Here is a 15,883-nt window from a genome sequence, read left to right as displayed (position 1 = left end):
GAGGATGTGAGGAAGGGAAGTGAGGATGGGTTGACAGTGAGAAGGGAAGAGAAGGAATCAATGAGGATGAGGTTGTGAGGAAGGGAAATGAGGATGTCTGTGAGGAAGGCAATGAACTGAGCACACAAGGACATGAGGGTAATATCTCAACGTCCCTGTTATCTCTTCCTACCTTGCCGTGAAAAGTTACTTATATAAATTTACTCATCAATGAATCAGCAAAAGGCGCCAGATAATGCATGGTACTATTGCTATATCAACCTACGTATTACTCACCATACCTGACAGCCACCCACAATCATTATACTGGCTAGACACTGCAAAATCTATCCTTTTTATCCCCTTCTTTCTTGCAGATGCTTACAGAAACTTCATATTTTGCTTTTAGTGCTGTGAATCGTTGCATATTGCAGTGAAAGGGTTAAGAAGTAAAGCAAACAAACACATACATAAAATCCTTTACTTCACTCCTCCCCCTGTGAATGTTTCATTATTTTCCTTTTACAAAATTTCCAGTCTGCCCAAACCCATATCCTGCTGCTCCTCTCCCGTCCGTCGCGACCTCCCCTTTCCTGTCACTTTTTACTGTCTGCTACCTCAATTTGGGTTTTTCCCGCCACTAACCCACCAACTAACCCTTCTGTCTCGCCCTCTGCCTAGCTCCTCCTCCTCCTCCCTCACCTGTGATAAAAATATAGGTCAGGTGTGAGACTTACCTGCCGTGGTGGCGTGCAGATACTCAGGTGTTGGTGGTGACACTTCTCTAGATGATGAAGTTGGTGATGACGACACACGTACGCACACTGAACTAATAGGGCAGGTACACTACAGGTACACACGCCTAGTTCAAGTGTTTAGGCAGGTACGCTCCCTGGTGATGACTGAGAAGGTGCGTGTGGTGTGTGAAGAGGCGATGTTTTCTAAGTCTCGGACACCACGTCTTTCTTGTCGCTTCTGATGTTGTGGGTTAGCTGAGATTAAGGTTGCGGTGTGTGTGTGTGTGTGTGTGTGTGTGTGTGTGTGTGTGTGTGTGTGTGTGTGTGTGTGTGTGTGTGTGTGTGTGTGTGTGTGTGTGTGTGTGTGTGTGTGTGTGTGCAATGCTACTGTGCGACTTCTGGTGCTTATTACGACACACTACTGTGCTGGTCCCTCTACTTCCCCTGTTGTGCTACTTGTTTGGTTACTAACTTACTTACAAGGAGTGTGTTGGTGGTGGTAGTGTGGCGCTGGGCACAGCGTGACACCACCATCACCAATACCACCTCGGCCATCCCAAAGGTAATCTTTAGTAAGTCAAACTACTTTTAACAAACTTTATTAGTAGTAACACCACATCAAAAATACATTTCTGTGACACACAAACACACACACACGCACACAATTATCAAACCACCACCACCATCATCATCATCATCATCCTAATCACGTACTTCACGCATATTCACCTAAAGTAATGATGACATATTCTATTAAAAATCCATCATACAAAAACAATATTTGAATCTCCCCAGGCTCTCAGCGACACCTGCAAAACCCAAGAGTTAAGCTGCACTCTCTTCCATTACCCACGTCACCACTTACTGTCCCATGATGCCTCTCCCTCTACCAGTCCACACTCTATCTGACTGACACCACAGCAAGTCTACATTGCTGAGGACGCCGCAGATTGACAGACAACATTCCTGGGCTCTTAAATCTAAAATAGTTTTTGTAAAGTATATGGCTTAAGTTTAGTTACTAGCGATTCCTACTGTAAAATATTGCTGAAATCCTTCTCTATTTGTATATATTCGTTTTAATGTTATTATTATTATCGTTATATTCCACAAGCACACACACACACACACACACACACACACACACACACACACACACACACACACACACACACACACACACACATTTTCTGCTCTCAAAATGTGTATAAAAGACGACCCATTAATTCGTGTAACTTAATTATCTTCCTTACAGATATTTCAGGGTAAGCACGTGGAGGAAGTGATCTCTAGTGTGGTGGCCGCGTGGAGGGCGTGGTATGGCGCGGCGGGCGTCTTGTGGCCGGTGCTGTGTGGCCTGGATGCTTATATATATATGAGAGAGAGAGAGAGAGAGAGAGAGAGAGAGGAGAGGAGAGGAGAGGAGAGGAGAGGAGAGGAGAGGAGAGGAGAGGAGAGGAGAGGAGAGGAGAGAGAGAGAGAGAGAGAGAGAGAGAGAGAGAGAGAGAGAGAGAGAGAGAGAGAGAGGAGAGGAGAGGAGAGGAGAGGAGAGGAGAGGAGAGGAGAGGAGAGGAGAGAGAGAGAGAGAGAGAGAGAGAGAGAGAGAGAGAGAGAGAGAGAGAGAGAGAGAGAGAGAGAGAGAGAGAGAGAGAGCAATCCATTTCCAGCAAAACTTAAGACAATTTTTTCAAAACGTAATGCGTGGTATTCGAGACCTAAAACTTATTTCGTTAATACATTGAGATCAGAAATGACTCATCACTGTATTACCACTACTACTACTACTACTACTACTACTACTACTACTACTACTACTACTACTATTATTATTATTATTATTATTATTATCATCACTAGTTATTGTTGTTAAGCTTGGAGCCCAGACGCATTAATGAACACAAATCAAGCTGTTACTTCTCATGTAAATCAAGGAGACATGACAAGTATGATTCACGCAAAGAAAGAAACAATCGATTCTTTGCAGCCACTTCAGCACCTCATGATTGTCGGTCGTTGTATCGTCATCTGCACTGACTAAAGGCTACGGGAAGAGGAAACTTTAATACAGACGGAAATACTTGAATCACTTAGAGAAATACTAGTCAACTTTAGCCATTCCACGCCCACTCACACCCAGCATACGCCACACTACGCCACGCCTCCTTCAGGCGCTTACCTCGGACTCAAACACAGCAGACACCCGAAGACTCGACAACCAAGTATCTCGTGTCACGTGTTAATGAAAGGAAAGGAATCAGACAGACAGACAAAGAAGGCCACCGCCACCCTTGGAAGGCGTTCCCCATTCTCTCCAAAGACAGTGTGAAGAGCAAGATACAAGCAGTCCCGTGTCAACCCGAGTGTATTCACTGTTTAGAATAGTGTACATGGACAAGGTGTGTGTGAGTGACTCGTGTACAGCTGCACAATAACAGCTCTGTGACAGTGGATATCGTAATGCTCGTGCACGTCACTTGTGGGATTAGTCATGCTGACACTGCTGCTGTGGAAGTCTGGGGTGGGCGAGGCGTGGGGTGGCGGGAGTGGCCCAGACATTCCCACCGCCTCTCCTCACCCTTACTACACAAATGCCACACATTACCAGCATAATGATCTCGCCTCCTCGTCTGCCAGGAGACCAGCAGCCCGAGTGCCTGGCGGCCTGGCGGGGCTCAGTACGGGGTCATCCTGGCGGAACGGCGGCGCGACGTAGGACTGAACACATCCTCGCGGACGCCTGGACTCAGAGGGTTGCGCAGAGGTCCGTGAGACCTGAGCCGCGGAGTCCTCGACGCGTCAGGAGTCCTGTAATATTCAGGGGCCTCCTGGCGGTCCTGGCGGACCGGGGTGTTGGTGTTGGAGTAGGTGTTAGTGTCGGCAGCGGGAGGGCTGCGGTAGGGGCGGGGCCCTCGGTACTGGCGCGGAGCGTTGGAGGGCCCCTGTTGCAGCTGCTGCCTCTGGTAGCGGGGCAGCGGGCGGTGCGGGCCCACGCCTGAGCCCCGGTGCTGGTAGAAGTGACTGTCATACTGCGGCGCGATGCGGCCTTGGTAGATTTGGTCGTAGTAGTCGCGCGCCCCGTACGCTGAATACCGCTCCTTGTGGCGCCGGACGGGCCGCTCCTCGGAAGAGTTGTCCACTGGGTTGTAGCGCCTTGTCCGCCTCGACGACCTCTTGGAGTGCCGCTCCTCCACAGGGCTCCACCTTCGCAGCGGCGGCAGCGGCCTGCTCTCATCTTCCGGCGTGCCGCTGGAGACATGAATGCACAGTGATAGGGTGGCAGGATGTAGGGTCACCGCAACACTGCCTTCAACATTACCGCAGCATGCATAAGCCTCACTTATGGTACAGAACATCATACTTACAGGCTAATAATGAGTCACTGACAGGTGCAACGTTTACTTACGTTCCACTCTTAAAATAAGCACACACACACACACACACACACACACACACACACACACACACACACACACACACACACACACACACACACACACACACACACACACACACACACACACACACAGCCACCACCACCACCATAACTACCACTACGAAGAGAGCAAGCTTCAAGGACCCAACATTGCGAGGGTTGCACCGTTCCCCGGCAATCTCTTCATGCAACCGCCCCGCCCCGCCCCAGAAACCACCACCGGCAAGTCTGAGCCCAGAAAGGTAGTGTAAGCAGGCACGGCCACACCACGGGTTTCACAGAGCCCCGATTAGTAAGCAAAACAACTTTCCTCATTCCAAAAACCCGCAAGAAAAAGAACCGTTCCCAAGAGATGAAGTACAGCGTGCCCCTGTGACCCCCACGCTTGGTGAGTGGCCTCGCCCAAGACACATGCCTATATAATCGATTCCTAAACTTTTCCTGGTCTCTTTTTATATTGTTTTCCTAATCACATATTTACAATCCATTACAAAGACGTCACGAACGGAAGTTGTGGTTCTAAGACTAACTTGTATTCGACTCTTACTAACACTCGTAGATATGCCGCAAGAACACAGTCTGCAGCGCTGGTAACGCCTGCAGCACCACGACAGTGACACGCTTAGAGGCAACCGCAGCAGTGACGGTATCGATGCCTTGACCAGCGTTAATGTTGAGCACTGAGGAATGCCAGGGCTTGACGAGGAGCAAGTGCACCTCTACATCCTCACTTCCAACCGGCATAATGACGTCACTCTTGCTGGTCACGCCGCGCCTCACAACAAGTGCCGCTGACCGCTAGCTCGGGGACTGAGGTCACGGCGGCGCCGTAGCCAGGGCGGGTGATAATGGGCCGCGCTGACTGGTGGTGCCTCGCCCTCTCCACGAGAAAGTTATTGCCTCTGCAGACCAATTAATTCCGCTGTCCTGGCTCATTATTTGTAGTAGTGCTTGCTGCTTCCAATCAGCGTCCGCCATGTTGGTTTTCTCTCGGGAAGCAAACGAAGGGTGTGTATGTGCGTTTATTGGCTTTATATTATATTCACGGTGCATTTCTTTGAGTAAAATTTTTTAACGTTTTTGCATTTGCTTCAAGAAAAATATTAGAAAATATTAAAACAATATCGGTTGGAGTGGTGCCAGTGGAACAGACCACGACAGAATGTACACAAAGGTACAATATCAGAACGTGTAACGGTGGCATGAAGAAATATGATGTCGGTCCTTCGCAAAGCCCATTCAACATGCCAATAAAAATTATCATTTAGATAAAAACACGAAATAAAATATAACCGCTAAAATTGTTAATCGACATGATCATTAAAATTTAATCACGCAACAAAAAAATATAAATAAAATACGAAATAAAAAATAAACACAATATAAATTTAAATGACCATAAAAAAAAAGTAAACACGAAAGAGAGGAAAAAAAAAAATTCCTGCGACGCGGCACCAGTGAGTGAGGCACCGCGGCTGAGTGTTTCATGAAGCGGCGGCCCGGCAAGGGAGCACTGCGGGGAAGGCTGCCTGGGCCCGCATTCTCCTTGCGAGGTGCTCGGGAACATGGCATCGGCACTCCTGCAGCAGCTGTGTGAGTTTTCCGATTATGAGTTCCTTCTTTTCTAACATGTCTTCCAATCCCTGGAATTTTCTTGCCTGGCGATCAATCTGTTCCTTAGCCTCGCCCTGGTAAGGGAGGGCAGGACGTGCTCGGGCGCCTGGGGTTGGCTTAAGCAAGGGAGAGGGAACTGAGCAAGTCCTCTTTCAGTGCAGGGACGGAAGGCTGAGGCTTGTCCCCTGGAGAATCCATCTTGGGTAAAACCCCTCGCGTGGCGGCTGCCGGTGGGTGGGGAGCGCTGCAACGGCGTCCCGGGTATTCCTGGACGTAAGTCGCGCAGGAAGCCCTCTCAGCTGCCGGAGTGCGCGGGGGCAGCCTAGGCCGGGGCTCACCTGGCGATGACTTATTTTGTGGGTTGTTAGAAGCAAAGTGTCGCGCTGGCTGTCCCTTGGAGGCCTTTCCCTTGGAGCGAACTTTAGGATTGGGACAGAGTTTAGCAATATGTCCCTCCTCCTGACACCGAAAGCAGACCACCGGGGGACGCTGGTGACCTGCGAGCTGGCTGCCGGGCTGCGGGACGCGCTGCCTGCCAGGGTGGGGGACTTGCTGGCTGCCGGTGTGCGGGATGTGCTGGCTGCCGGGGTGTGGAGCGCGCTGCCTGCCAGGGTGGGGGATGCGCTGGCTGCCGGAGTGCGAGACACGCTGGCTGCCGGGGTGCGGGACGCGCTGACTGCCAGGATAGGGGACTTCGCGGCTGCCAGGGTGCAGGATTTGCTGGCTGCCGGTATGCGGGACGCGCTGACTGCCAGAGTTGGGGACACGTTGCTTGTAAGGGTGGGGGACTTGCTGGCTGCTGGTGTGCGGGAAGCGCTTACTGCCAGGGTTGGGGATGCGCTGGCTGCCGGAGTGCGAGACGCGCTGGCTGCCGGGGTGCTAGACGCACTGGACTGCACCTCCCTCTGCCTGAGATCTGCCCACACCCAGCAAGGTCACACATGTTCAGGCGTAGTTAATCACTTATCCTAATTGATATAGGTCACGTTGTGCCATGAAGAGAAACCTTTAAAGATTCAACATTAAACTATAATAACTCATGGCTTGAGAGAAACCACTAATTTACGTGAAATTAACTTCATCGCTAGTCAGTCGCTGAAATGTTTATAAACTACGTAACCAGTCATCAGAAATGCATAAAGAGAAAAATCAATCGAACAAACAAGTCACAAAAAGATGGCGAATTCAGGTTAAAATGAATGAATAAATAAAACCAGAAACACGAGTGGAAATCACGGGAGCAGAAACATTCTCAAAGCAAATCACAAGGGAAACTTCACCCGCAAGCCGCACGCTCAGTGAGGGAAGACGTGCCTGTGGGAGCTTCGAGTGCACAGGTGGAGTTCAGAACACCCACACTGGCCACGCGGCACACCTGGAGGGGTGCCGCGCTGCACACACACACCTGCTGTCTTGAGTGATATACTGTGACAGGTCTCTGAGGAGCATTACCATTACTGTCAACACCGTGACGACCGCTGATCCCACAACCCGCACGTGATATTGGCAAAACTCTAACCTGGTATAAGAAATGCATGAATAAAAAAGGAAAACTGCTGAAGTATTTTGACAGTTGACAGCATAAGAGAAGTGTTAATCCTCAGGTAAATAACTCTGAGACACACCCACACACTGTTTTGTGTTTTCATCACTCAGGCTTATACCGGGTTAGAGATTTCATCCTCGAGGCACAGACGAGGCGCGGCCAAGACCAAGAGTGACGTACAGTGACATCCTCCAGCTCTGGCACCTGTCGCGGGCGCCCACCACACTCGTGTCTCAGCCAAAAGTGTGGTAATTTGGCTGATTATCATGTTTTTTTTTTTTTTGTTTTTTTTTTTGTGTTTGCTCCACCTGCGTGTTGTGTGTTGCCGTCGTCCACACCAGTGGGTTTTGTGAGAATATGACAGTGACAGTGATAGCGAAAGTTAAATCTTATAAAAATAATAAACAAACAAATTTTAAAAAGCCGATTTCATTATAAAGAAAAAAAATGCAACAACGCAGCTCATATCAGTGATCAAACACTGGCGCAAAAAGAAGAATAAACAAATAAATAAATAAATAAATAAAACAGCATCGCGCATGTCACGAAAAGCTTGGGTGTCTAATGCGCCTCGGAACGAAGTTACGCTGTACACAAGACTGAGGACCACAAAAGCCTCACTCCCTTCTGACGGACACTAGCTCACCCATTTACTTCGTTCAGTTACATTAACTATTTTCCACACACCTTAACAAAGACCTCTCCACGTCTTGCCTGCTGTGCCTTCCTCTCACCCTTAACAAAACTATCTGATGCAAGGAATGAATGTCCTTACGAGAGGCACTCCTGGCAGCAAAAGGAGTGGCTCAGTAGATCTAACCTTTCACTGCCCAGTAAGATCGTCTAGGATTACCTAAATGAAGTAACAAGTGCCACATATATTCGCCTCCCTTCCTCCCACGTCCGCACTGCACACAGCTTTCTACTTTCTCTCACACCTATTCTGTACACCTCCCTAGTGCAAGAGTTTACCAATATTTTGAATCATTCATCTCTTTTACTTGCAAACTAAGGAACTCCCTGCCTGTTTCTATGCTTCCTCCTACCTTTGATTTGAACTGTTTGAAGAGGCAAGATTCAAGACTCTGGGGACTGGCATCCTCAGCGGGCCTTTTTTTTTCAGATTTTTTGTTGCCCATGGCCAACTTCTCTCACATAGAAAAAGAAATGGCAGTAGAGTTCAAATCATCAGGGCGAGAGTTAGATCAATGGCCAGGCTGTCAGATAAGTAGCCAAGCACAGCATGAATCCACGGCGCGGAGAAACAGAAGCGAGGAAGCAACAGAAAGAACAAATGGACTTACGGGTACTTCAGAAGAGGAATATTCCAGGTCTGCCGACTGGCGACGCCCATGGAACCCCCGGGGGACTCGACCTCACTGGCAGTGGTGTCCAAGGTGGTGTTGTTGGTAGTGTCCAGCGTGCTGTTATTGGTGGTGTCCAGGGAGGCGGTAGAGGTGTCCAGGGGGTTGGTGGGGTACTCAGAGGCCTCCTTGGATTTTGAGTTGCTCCTGGAATACTTAAGGACCGCCTCGTCCATCCACGGCGCCTGGCGGAGGTCTGCAAGGTAGTTCTCCCGCTCCTGTTCGTGGCCCCGCGCGCTGTTAAAGTCTGAAGGGGAATCAAACACGCGGCTTGGAGTGTGTGTGTGTGTGTGTGTGTGTGTGTGTGTGTGTGTGTGTGTGTGTGTGTGTGTGTGTGTGTGTGTGTGTGTGTGTGTGTGTGTGTGTGTGTGTGTGTGTGTGTGTGTGTGTGTGTGTGTGTGTGTGTGTGTGTGTGTGTGTGTGTTTGCCTTTAGTCAGTATCTGTTTGTGTGTATTTTACCTTCTGTTTGCGTCTGTCTGTTTGTCTTTATCTGACGCTTTCCGTCTCTGTCTGTCTGTCTGTCTCTTTGCTTCGTGCCTGTCTTGTCTCTCTGTCAGTCTGTATTTCTGTCTGTCTGTCATATATATTTTTTTCTGTGCATGTTTCTAAGTTTCTGTCTTTCAGTCTATACATATATATTTATACAAGTTTATCTTTCTATATATGTAACTTTGTCTTTATTTGTATGCATAAAATTTCTCTCTCTCTCTCTCTCTCTCTCTCTCTCTCTCTCTCTCTCTCTCTCTCTCTCTCTCTCTCTCTCTCTCTCTCTCTCTCTCTCTCTCTCTCTCTCTCTCTCTCTCTCTCTCTCTCTCTCTCTCTGCTAACCTGCTATGGCTTGGTCCGGAGGAATACCCAACACCTGTATCATGTACCTGCAACGGAACAAACACGCGTTAGGAACACTCCACATCTGGCAGTGGTGGTGGTGGTGGTGGTGGTGGTGGTGATAACAATTAGTTATGAGAAGAGAAATGAAAGGAGAGGATGTTAGAGAAAACAAAAAACAAAACAAAACAAAACAAAACAGAACAGAACAGAAAAGAGGGGAAGAGAACAGGAGAAAAAAGAGAAAAGAGAGCAAAGGAGAAAACAATATAGAAGAAAAAGAAAACAAAAGGAGGAGAAGAAGAGGACAGCCATGGGAAAAAAATAAAGATGAGGGTTATTAGAAAAACAAAGTCTTCCGCAGTCATCCACCTTCATCTCTAAAAAATAAATGAATGAATAAATAAAACAGCAATGATGAGAAAAATAAAACGAAGGAAGCAGGAAAAAGGAGGAGAGAGGAAAAGAAAAAAAGACGAGAGAGAGAGAGAGAGAGGAAAGACGAACAATGAGAGACACAAAGATGAAAATGAGAAAGACAAAAAGAAAAAATCCTTAAACTTTCACCCTTAAGAACAAAATAAAAAATACATAAAAATGATAAAATAATAATAATACAAAAAAAAAAGAAAAAAAAAAACACCGAAAAGGGAGAAGAGATTCATTACTTTTCACTTGGTATGATTGGCAATTAACCTTAAATTGATTAGCGGCTCCTCCTTGGACACGACGAGCCGGCAAAAAATGAAGAAGTAAATACGGGATGGCAGGCAAATTTCCTTCCCATCTTTTATTACCTGTCCACATAATTTACAGCGAGTTAATTAGCTGGGAAAATAATGTGCCGTTCTTTTTTTGCTGACGTGTTTGCACTTGTGACGCCCTCGTGATCAGATTCTGGCGGCGTCTTTATGGGTGGTCGATGGGAAGTGTGGCGTGGGATGAGGGGAGGGTGTACGGATGATGGGTAAAGAGAAGGGGGTGAAGGGGGGGTGATGGGGGAGGGATGGATGATGTGTTTCTCTCTCTCTCTCTCTCTCTCTCTCTCTCTCTCTCTCTCTCTCTCTCTCTCTCCTCTCTCTCTCCTCTCTCCTCTCTCTCTCTCTCTCTCTCTCTCTCTCTCTCTCTCTCTCTCTCTCTCTCTCAAAAATTCTATATAAATGCTAAAAAAAAATCTCAGCCAAAATTCAACTCATGGAACTAAAAAAAAAAAAGATTATTAAGATGTTTCACATAATTTCCGCCTCAAAGTTTTTATTGTTGTTGTTGTTGTTGTTGTTGTTGGTGTTGTTGTTGGTGGTGGTGGTGGTGGTGGTGAAAAAAAAAAATGGTAATAATGTTGGTGAACGTGATAAGCATAGTGATGGTGGTAGTAGTAGTGGTGGTGGTGGTGTTGACAGTGGCCGTAATGATGGAGAGGGTGATGGGGAAGGTAATGATTGATGGTGGTGGTGATAAAAGAGGTGATGACTGCAATGGAGTTGATGGTGCTGGTGGTGGTGCTGGTGATGGTGGTGGTGGTGTCGGCAGATAGAGGCAGTGGAAAGGCTCTCAAAGATGATCATAGTGGTGGTGGTGGTGGTGGTGGAGCGTGGGAGCCTTGCCGCCACCACCGCCACCACCACCACCACCACCACCCATCATCCTCACACCCAACAATTAACCTCGTGGCTGCGTGCCTTGATGGTTCACCACCACCACCACCACCACCACCACCACCACCACCTCCTCCTCCTCCTCCTCAGACTCCTTCGTTTCCCATAGGTCAGGTGCAGGCCAATGGTGAAATGCAGAGGAGGAGGAGGAGGAGGAGGAGGAGGAGGAGGAGGAGGAGGAGGAGGAGGAGGAGGAGGAGGAGGAGGAGGCGAAGGAGGAAATACAAAGGAATACAAAGGAAAGCCAAACAGCAACAAACCTTTTGGTCCTTGCAAGGCTGTTTGGTAACTACTTCTAACTAGCTACAGTGAAGAGAGACAGGACAGCATAGCAGAAGGCTCCGAGGAGGAGGAGGAGGAGGAGGCGAAGGAGGAGGAGGCGAAGGAGGAGGAGAAGAAGGAGAAGGAGAAGGAGGAGGAGGAGAAGGAGGAGGAGGAGGAGGAGAAGGAGGAGGAGGAGGAGGAGGAGGAGGAGGAGGAGGAGGACAACAACAACAACAACAACAACAACAACAACAACAACAACAACAACAACAACAACAACAACAACAACAATTTAGAGTACAGAGAAAAAGAACCAAGATATGAATAATGCAAAAGAAGAGAGAGGAAGAAAAGACAAAGGTAAAGAAAATAAAAAAAATAAATCTATAAAAAATAAAAACGGAGAAAACAAAACAAAGTAGAACAATAAAAACACCAAACTAAAGAAAACACACGCACGCACACACAAGTAGTAGTAGTAGTAGTAGTAGTAGTAGTAGTAGTAGTAGTAGTAGTAGTAGTAGTAGTAGTAGTAGTAGTAGTAGCACCAGTAAAAGTATCAGGTATCACTTACTGCCCCGAGAAAACGCCTTACCCGGTTATCATTATCGAGTGTAAGTGATCTACCTCTCAGGGTGTCGGGTTACGTGTGTGTGTGTGTGTGTGTGTGTGTGTGTGTGTGTGTGTGTGTGTGTGTGTGTGTGTGTGTGTGTGTGTGTGTGTGTGTGTGTGTGTGTGTGTGTGTGTGTGTGTGTGTGTGTGTGTGTGTGTGTGTTCTACTCTACTGCCTAAAATGTTCACTATTTCTTGCATCTCAATTCTTCTTAGATTTATTTATTTCTGGTTTTCTTCTTCCTTATTTTGTTATTACTACTTTTCCTTAAAATTTCGCAAATATAGAGATATGAGAGAGAGAGAGAGAGAGAGAGAGAGAGAGAGAGAGAGAGAGAGAGAGAGAGAGAGAGAGAGAGAGAGAGAGAGAGAGAGAGGCGGGAGCAGTAAACAAGATAACAAACGAGAAAGAAGTGCATATACGGAGAGAGAGAGAGAGAGAGAGAGAGAGAGAGAGAGAGAGAGAGAGAGAGAGAGAGAGAGAGAGAGAGAGAGAGAGAGAGAGAGAGAGAGAGAGACGGGACGGGACGGGACGGGACGGGAAGACAAAGGGAGAGAGAAAAAGGGAGTGATGAGACGAGAACACGAAGAGAAGAGGAGGACGAGGACAAGACACCAAGTAGAGAGAAAGGGTGACGTGGAACAGAAACAGCAGAAGGAACAATGGCGGGGACACGAGAGGGACAGTGGGTGACAGCGGGACGAGGTGACGAGACGGGAAGGTGACGGTGGCGGTGACGAGGCGACAGGCGGAGTGACAGACGCGGTACCCCGGCTGGCTATCCCCGTCAGGAGGGACAGACACACGGCCAGATGGACACGTCTGATAGCCCGGCCGCTAAGGAGCTCCCTGACGAAGGCAATGAAGTGATGGCTTGGTTGTTGGGTGTGTTACGGGAGGTGGTGGGGGTAGGGGGAGGGATTTGGGAAGGGGTGTATTCTTGTTGTCGTTGGAACTACTACTACCACTACCACTACTTCTTCTTCTTCTTCTTCTTGTCTTTATTCTACTTATTCTTTTCAATCTCTTTTTTTTTTTCATTTCAAGGAGAGTTTGTTCAAAATGTTTCTTGTCTTGTTTTTGGTTTATACTTTTTTCTCTTCTTCTCCATCTTCTCCCTCGTTCTTTGTTCTTCTTCTTTGTCTTCCTCTCCTCCTCCTTCCTCTTTTTCCCTTCATATTCTCTTTTTTCGTCTACTCCTCCTCCTCCTTCCTCTTCTAATCTTCTATTATGTTCTTTGTCTTCCTTTTTTTTTCCTTCTTGTTCATCTTCGGTCATTCTCTCTCTCTCTCTCTCTCTCTCTCTCTCTCTCTCTCTCTCTCTCTCTCTCTCTCTCTCTCTCTCTCTCTCTCTCTCTCTCTCTCTCTCTCTCTCTCTCTCTCTCTCTCTCTCTCTCTCTCTCTCTCTCTCTCTCTCTCTCTCTCTCTCTCTCTCTCTCTCTCTCTCTCTCTCTCTCTCTCTCTCTCTCTCTCTCTCTCTCTCTCTCTCTCTCTCTCTCTCTCTCTCTCTCTCTCTCTCTCTCTCTCTCTCTCTCTCTCTCTCTCTCTCTCTCTCTCTCTCTCTCTCTCTCTCTCTCTCTCTCTCTCTCTCTCTCTCTCTCTCTCTCTCTCTCTCTCTCTCTCTCTCTCTCTCTCTCTCACGCGAGGCGGAGGACAATGATCCCAAGTTAAGCAGTGCAAAAAGTGGCTAAGAAAACACTGTCCTTGATTCTTGTGTTGGGCAGCTGCCTTGTGGCACACACTGAGAGTACTTCACTGAGTCTGGCGTCCCTGTAGTGGTGCATCAATTCATATATATTTTTTTTTATTACACATAAGGTAAAGAGCAATGGTATAGAGGAATATATTACTTCATTTTTTTTTATTGTTTCCCTTGTTTTATTTGATTATGGCGTCCCTGTAGTCATGTCATTTTTTTTTTTTACTTATTATACTTGAAATATATAGGCATAAATATATGGGTCAATATTCAGGATAGGACACGAAATAATGGCTTCAAGCTTGGTAAGGTTGGATTTAAACAAAGAGATAGGAAGAAATCGGTTCTCAAATACAGTGGTAGATGAATGGAACTGACTCAGTCCAAGTTGTTAGTGTTAAGGCATTAGGGAGCTTTAAAAGACTGGATAAATTCATGGATGTGACTGATGGGTGGAAATAGACAGGCATGTTCGGTGTAGACCTGATGACTTCTTGCAGCTTCCCTTATTTTCTTATGTTTTGTCTCTACGTAAGGTGTAACTGTATATTATAACTAGAGTTCTGAATAAAAAAAAAGACAGCACATCCTCCCAAGTGTCCCCATTCCTAAGTGTACAAAGGCCACACAATTGGTTCATTCGCCAGCAGTGTTATCGCGGTCACGCAAAATGTTACTGAATGGACAGAAATCGCAGGCCCTTACGTATGCACAAACACACGCACAACGGCAGTCACGTGATGGATACAAAGTGTCACATGGCGATGGAGCAACGCCACGGCAAGGACAGTAACACACACACACACACACACACACACACACACACACACACACACACACACACACACACACACACACACACACACACACACACACACAGTAGATCAAAGGACTTTAGATTGAAGGAAACACAAGACACAGATCGAAACAAGTTAACTTAAGGAATGATATGAAAAAAAAATGATTAACAGTGGGCTGGCGAGATTGAAGGGACAGGAATCAGTTATTCTATCATTGTGCCTGAGTGTACAACAACCTACTCACCTACAGACCAGGTACCCGCTGCGGTTGATGCCGTGGGTGCAGTGGACGCCGATCACCTTGTCTGTGTGGGGAGAAGAGGTGATGATACGAGGATGACCGTGGCGATGGTGGTGGTGGTGGGGATGTTTGAATGTGTTGTGATTTTTATGTTAGGGTAAAAGAAAAAGATTTATGACGATAGTAATAATATTAAAAGAAGTATGTACATTATTATTATTATTATTATTATTATTATTATTATTATTATTATTATTATTATTATTATTATTATTATTATTATTATCATTATTACTGCTGCTGCTGCTACTACTACTACTACTACAACTACTACTTTTATTACTACAACTATTATTTTTACTACTACTACTACTACTACCACCACTAACTAGCACTACTACTATTATTACTATTACTGTACTAACATTACCACAAACAATAATGACGCTGTAAATAGAAATTAAACAATAACGAAAGGAGGAAAACAAGAAAAAACAAGAAAAAAGAAAACACACACAACTCAAGAATGACTTAAAACCACAACATTAAATAACAATACAAAACAAGGATACATTTTTTTCCTATCTTATCCCAATTCTACATCATATCAGCTCAATAAATAAAATCTCTCTCTCTCTCTCTCTCTCTCTCTCTCTCTCTCTCTCTCTCTCTCTCTCTCTCTCTCTCTCTCTCTCTCTCTCTCTCTCTCTCTCTCTCTCTCTCTCTCTCTCTCTCTCTCTCTCTCTCTCTCTCTCTCTCTCTCTCTCTCTCTCTCTCTAAGATTCAACGTGTCATTTAGGTTACCTGTCATGGCCACCCACCTTCCTTGCCAACGCTCATTACCTCTCGACCACCACCACCACCATCACCACCACCACCACCACCACCACCACCTCCAAAACAAACACCTCTCGTGAGCTGAGAGGGAGAACATACATTTACTCAAGGACACAAAACAGTAGGAAAATTCTGCCTCTAGTTGAAGGGGGAGGCGTGACGCAGGTATGGGTTAGTGGTTGCAGGGAGGCGAAGGTGTGTGAGACGACATACTGCCCGGCGATGATGAGGACCTGACGAAGGGCGCGTGTATACCTGATGGGGCGGGGTGTT

At 46.8% G+C, this 15,883-nt stretch overlaps 1 protein-coding gene across 2 annotated transcripts in view; it reads right to left on the bottom strand.

The window, feature by feature from the left end:
- Positions 1-1,299: 1,299 nt before the first annotated feature.
- The window catches only part of LOC135111406 (uncharacterized), an 82,140-nt gene continuing 67,556 nt past the window's right edge, over positions 1,300-15,883 (bottom strand). For both annotated transcript variants that reach the window (XM_064024665.1, XM_064024666.1), the window contains exons 5-8: positions 14,777-14,837; positions 9,503-9,549; positions 8,614-8,920; positions 1,300-3,962 (exon numbers count right to left, since the gene is read on the bottom strand). In XM_064024665.1, the coding sequence (XP_063880735.1) occupies positions 3,389-3,962; positions 8,614-8,920; positions 9,503-9,549; positions 14,777-14,837 (989 nt within the window). In that variant the 3' untranslated portion in view covers positions 1,300-3,388. The remainder of the gene's footprint in view (positions 3,963-8,613; positions 8,921-9,502; positions 9,550-14,776; positions 14,838-15,883) is intronic.

This window comes from Scylla paramamosain, chromosome 22 (genome assembly GCF_035594125.1).
Source record: "Scylla paramamosain isolate STU-SP2022 chromosome 22, ASM3559412v1, whole genome shotgun sequence".
Taxonomy (NCBI): Eukaryota; Metazoa; Arthropoda; class Malacostraca; order Decapoda; family Portunidae; genus Scylla; species Scylla paramamosain.
The sequence above is the reverse complement of the archived record's forward strand: the minus strand, read 5'-3'. Positions and strand labels throughout refer to the sequence as shown.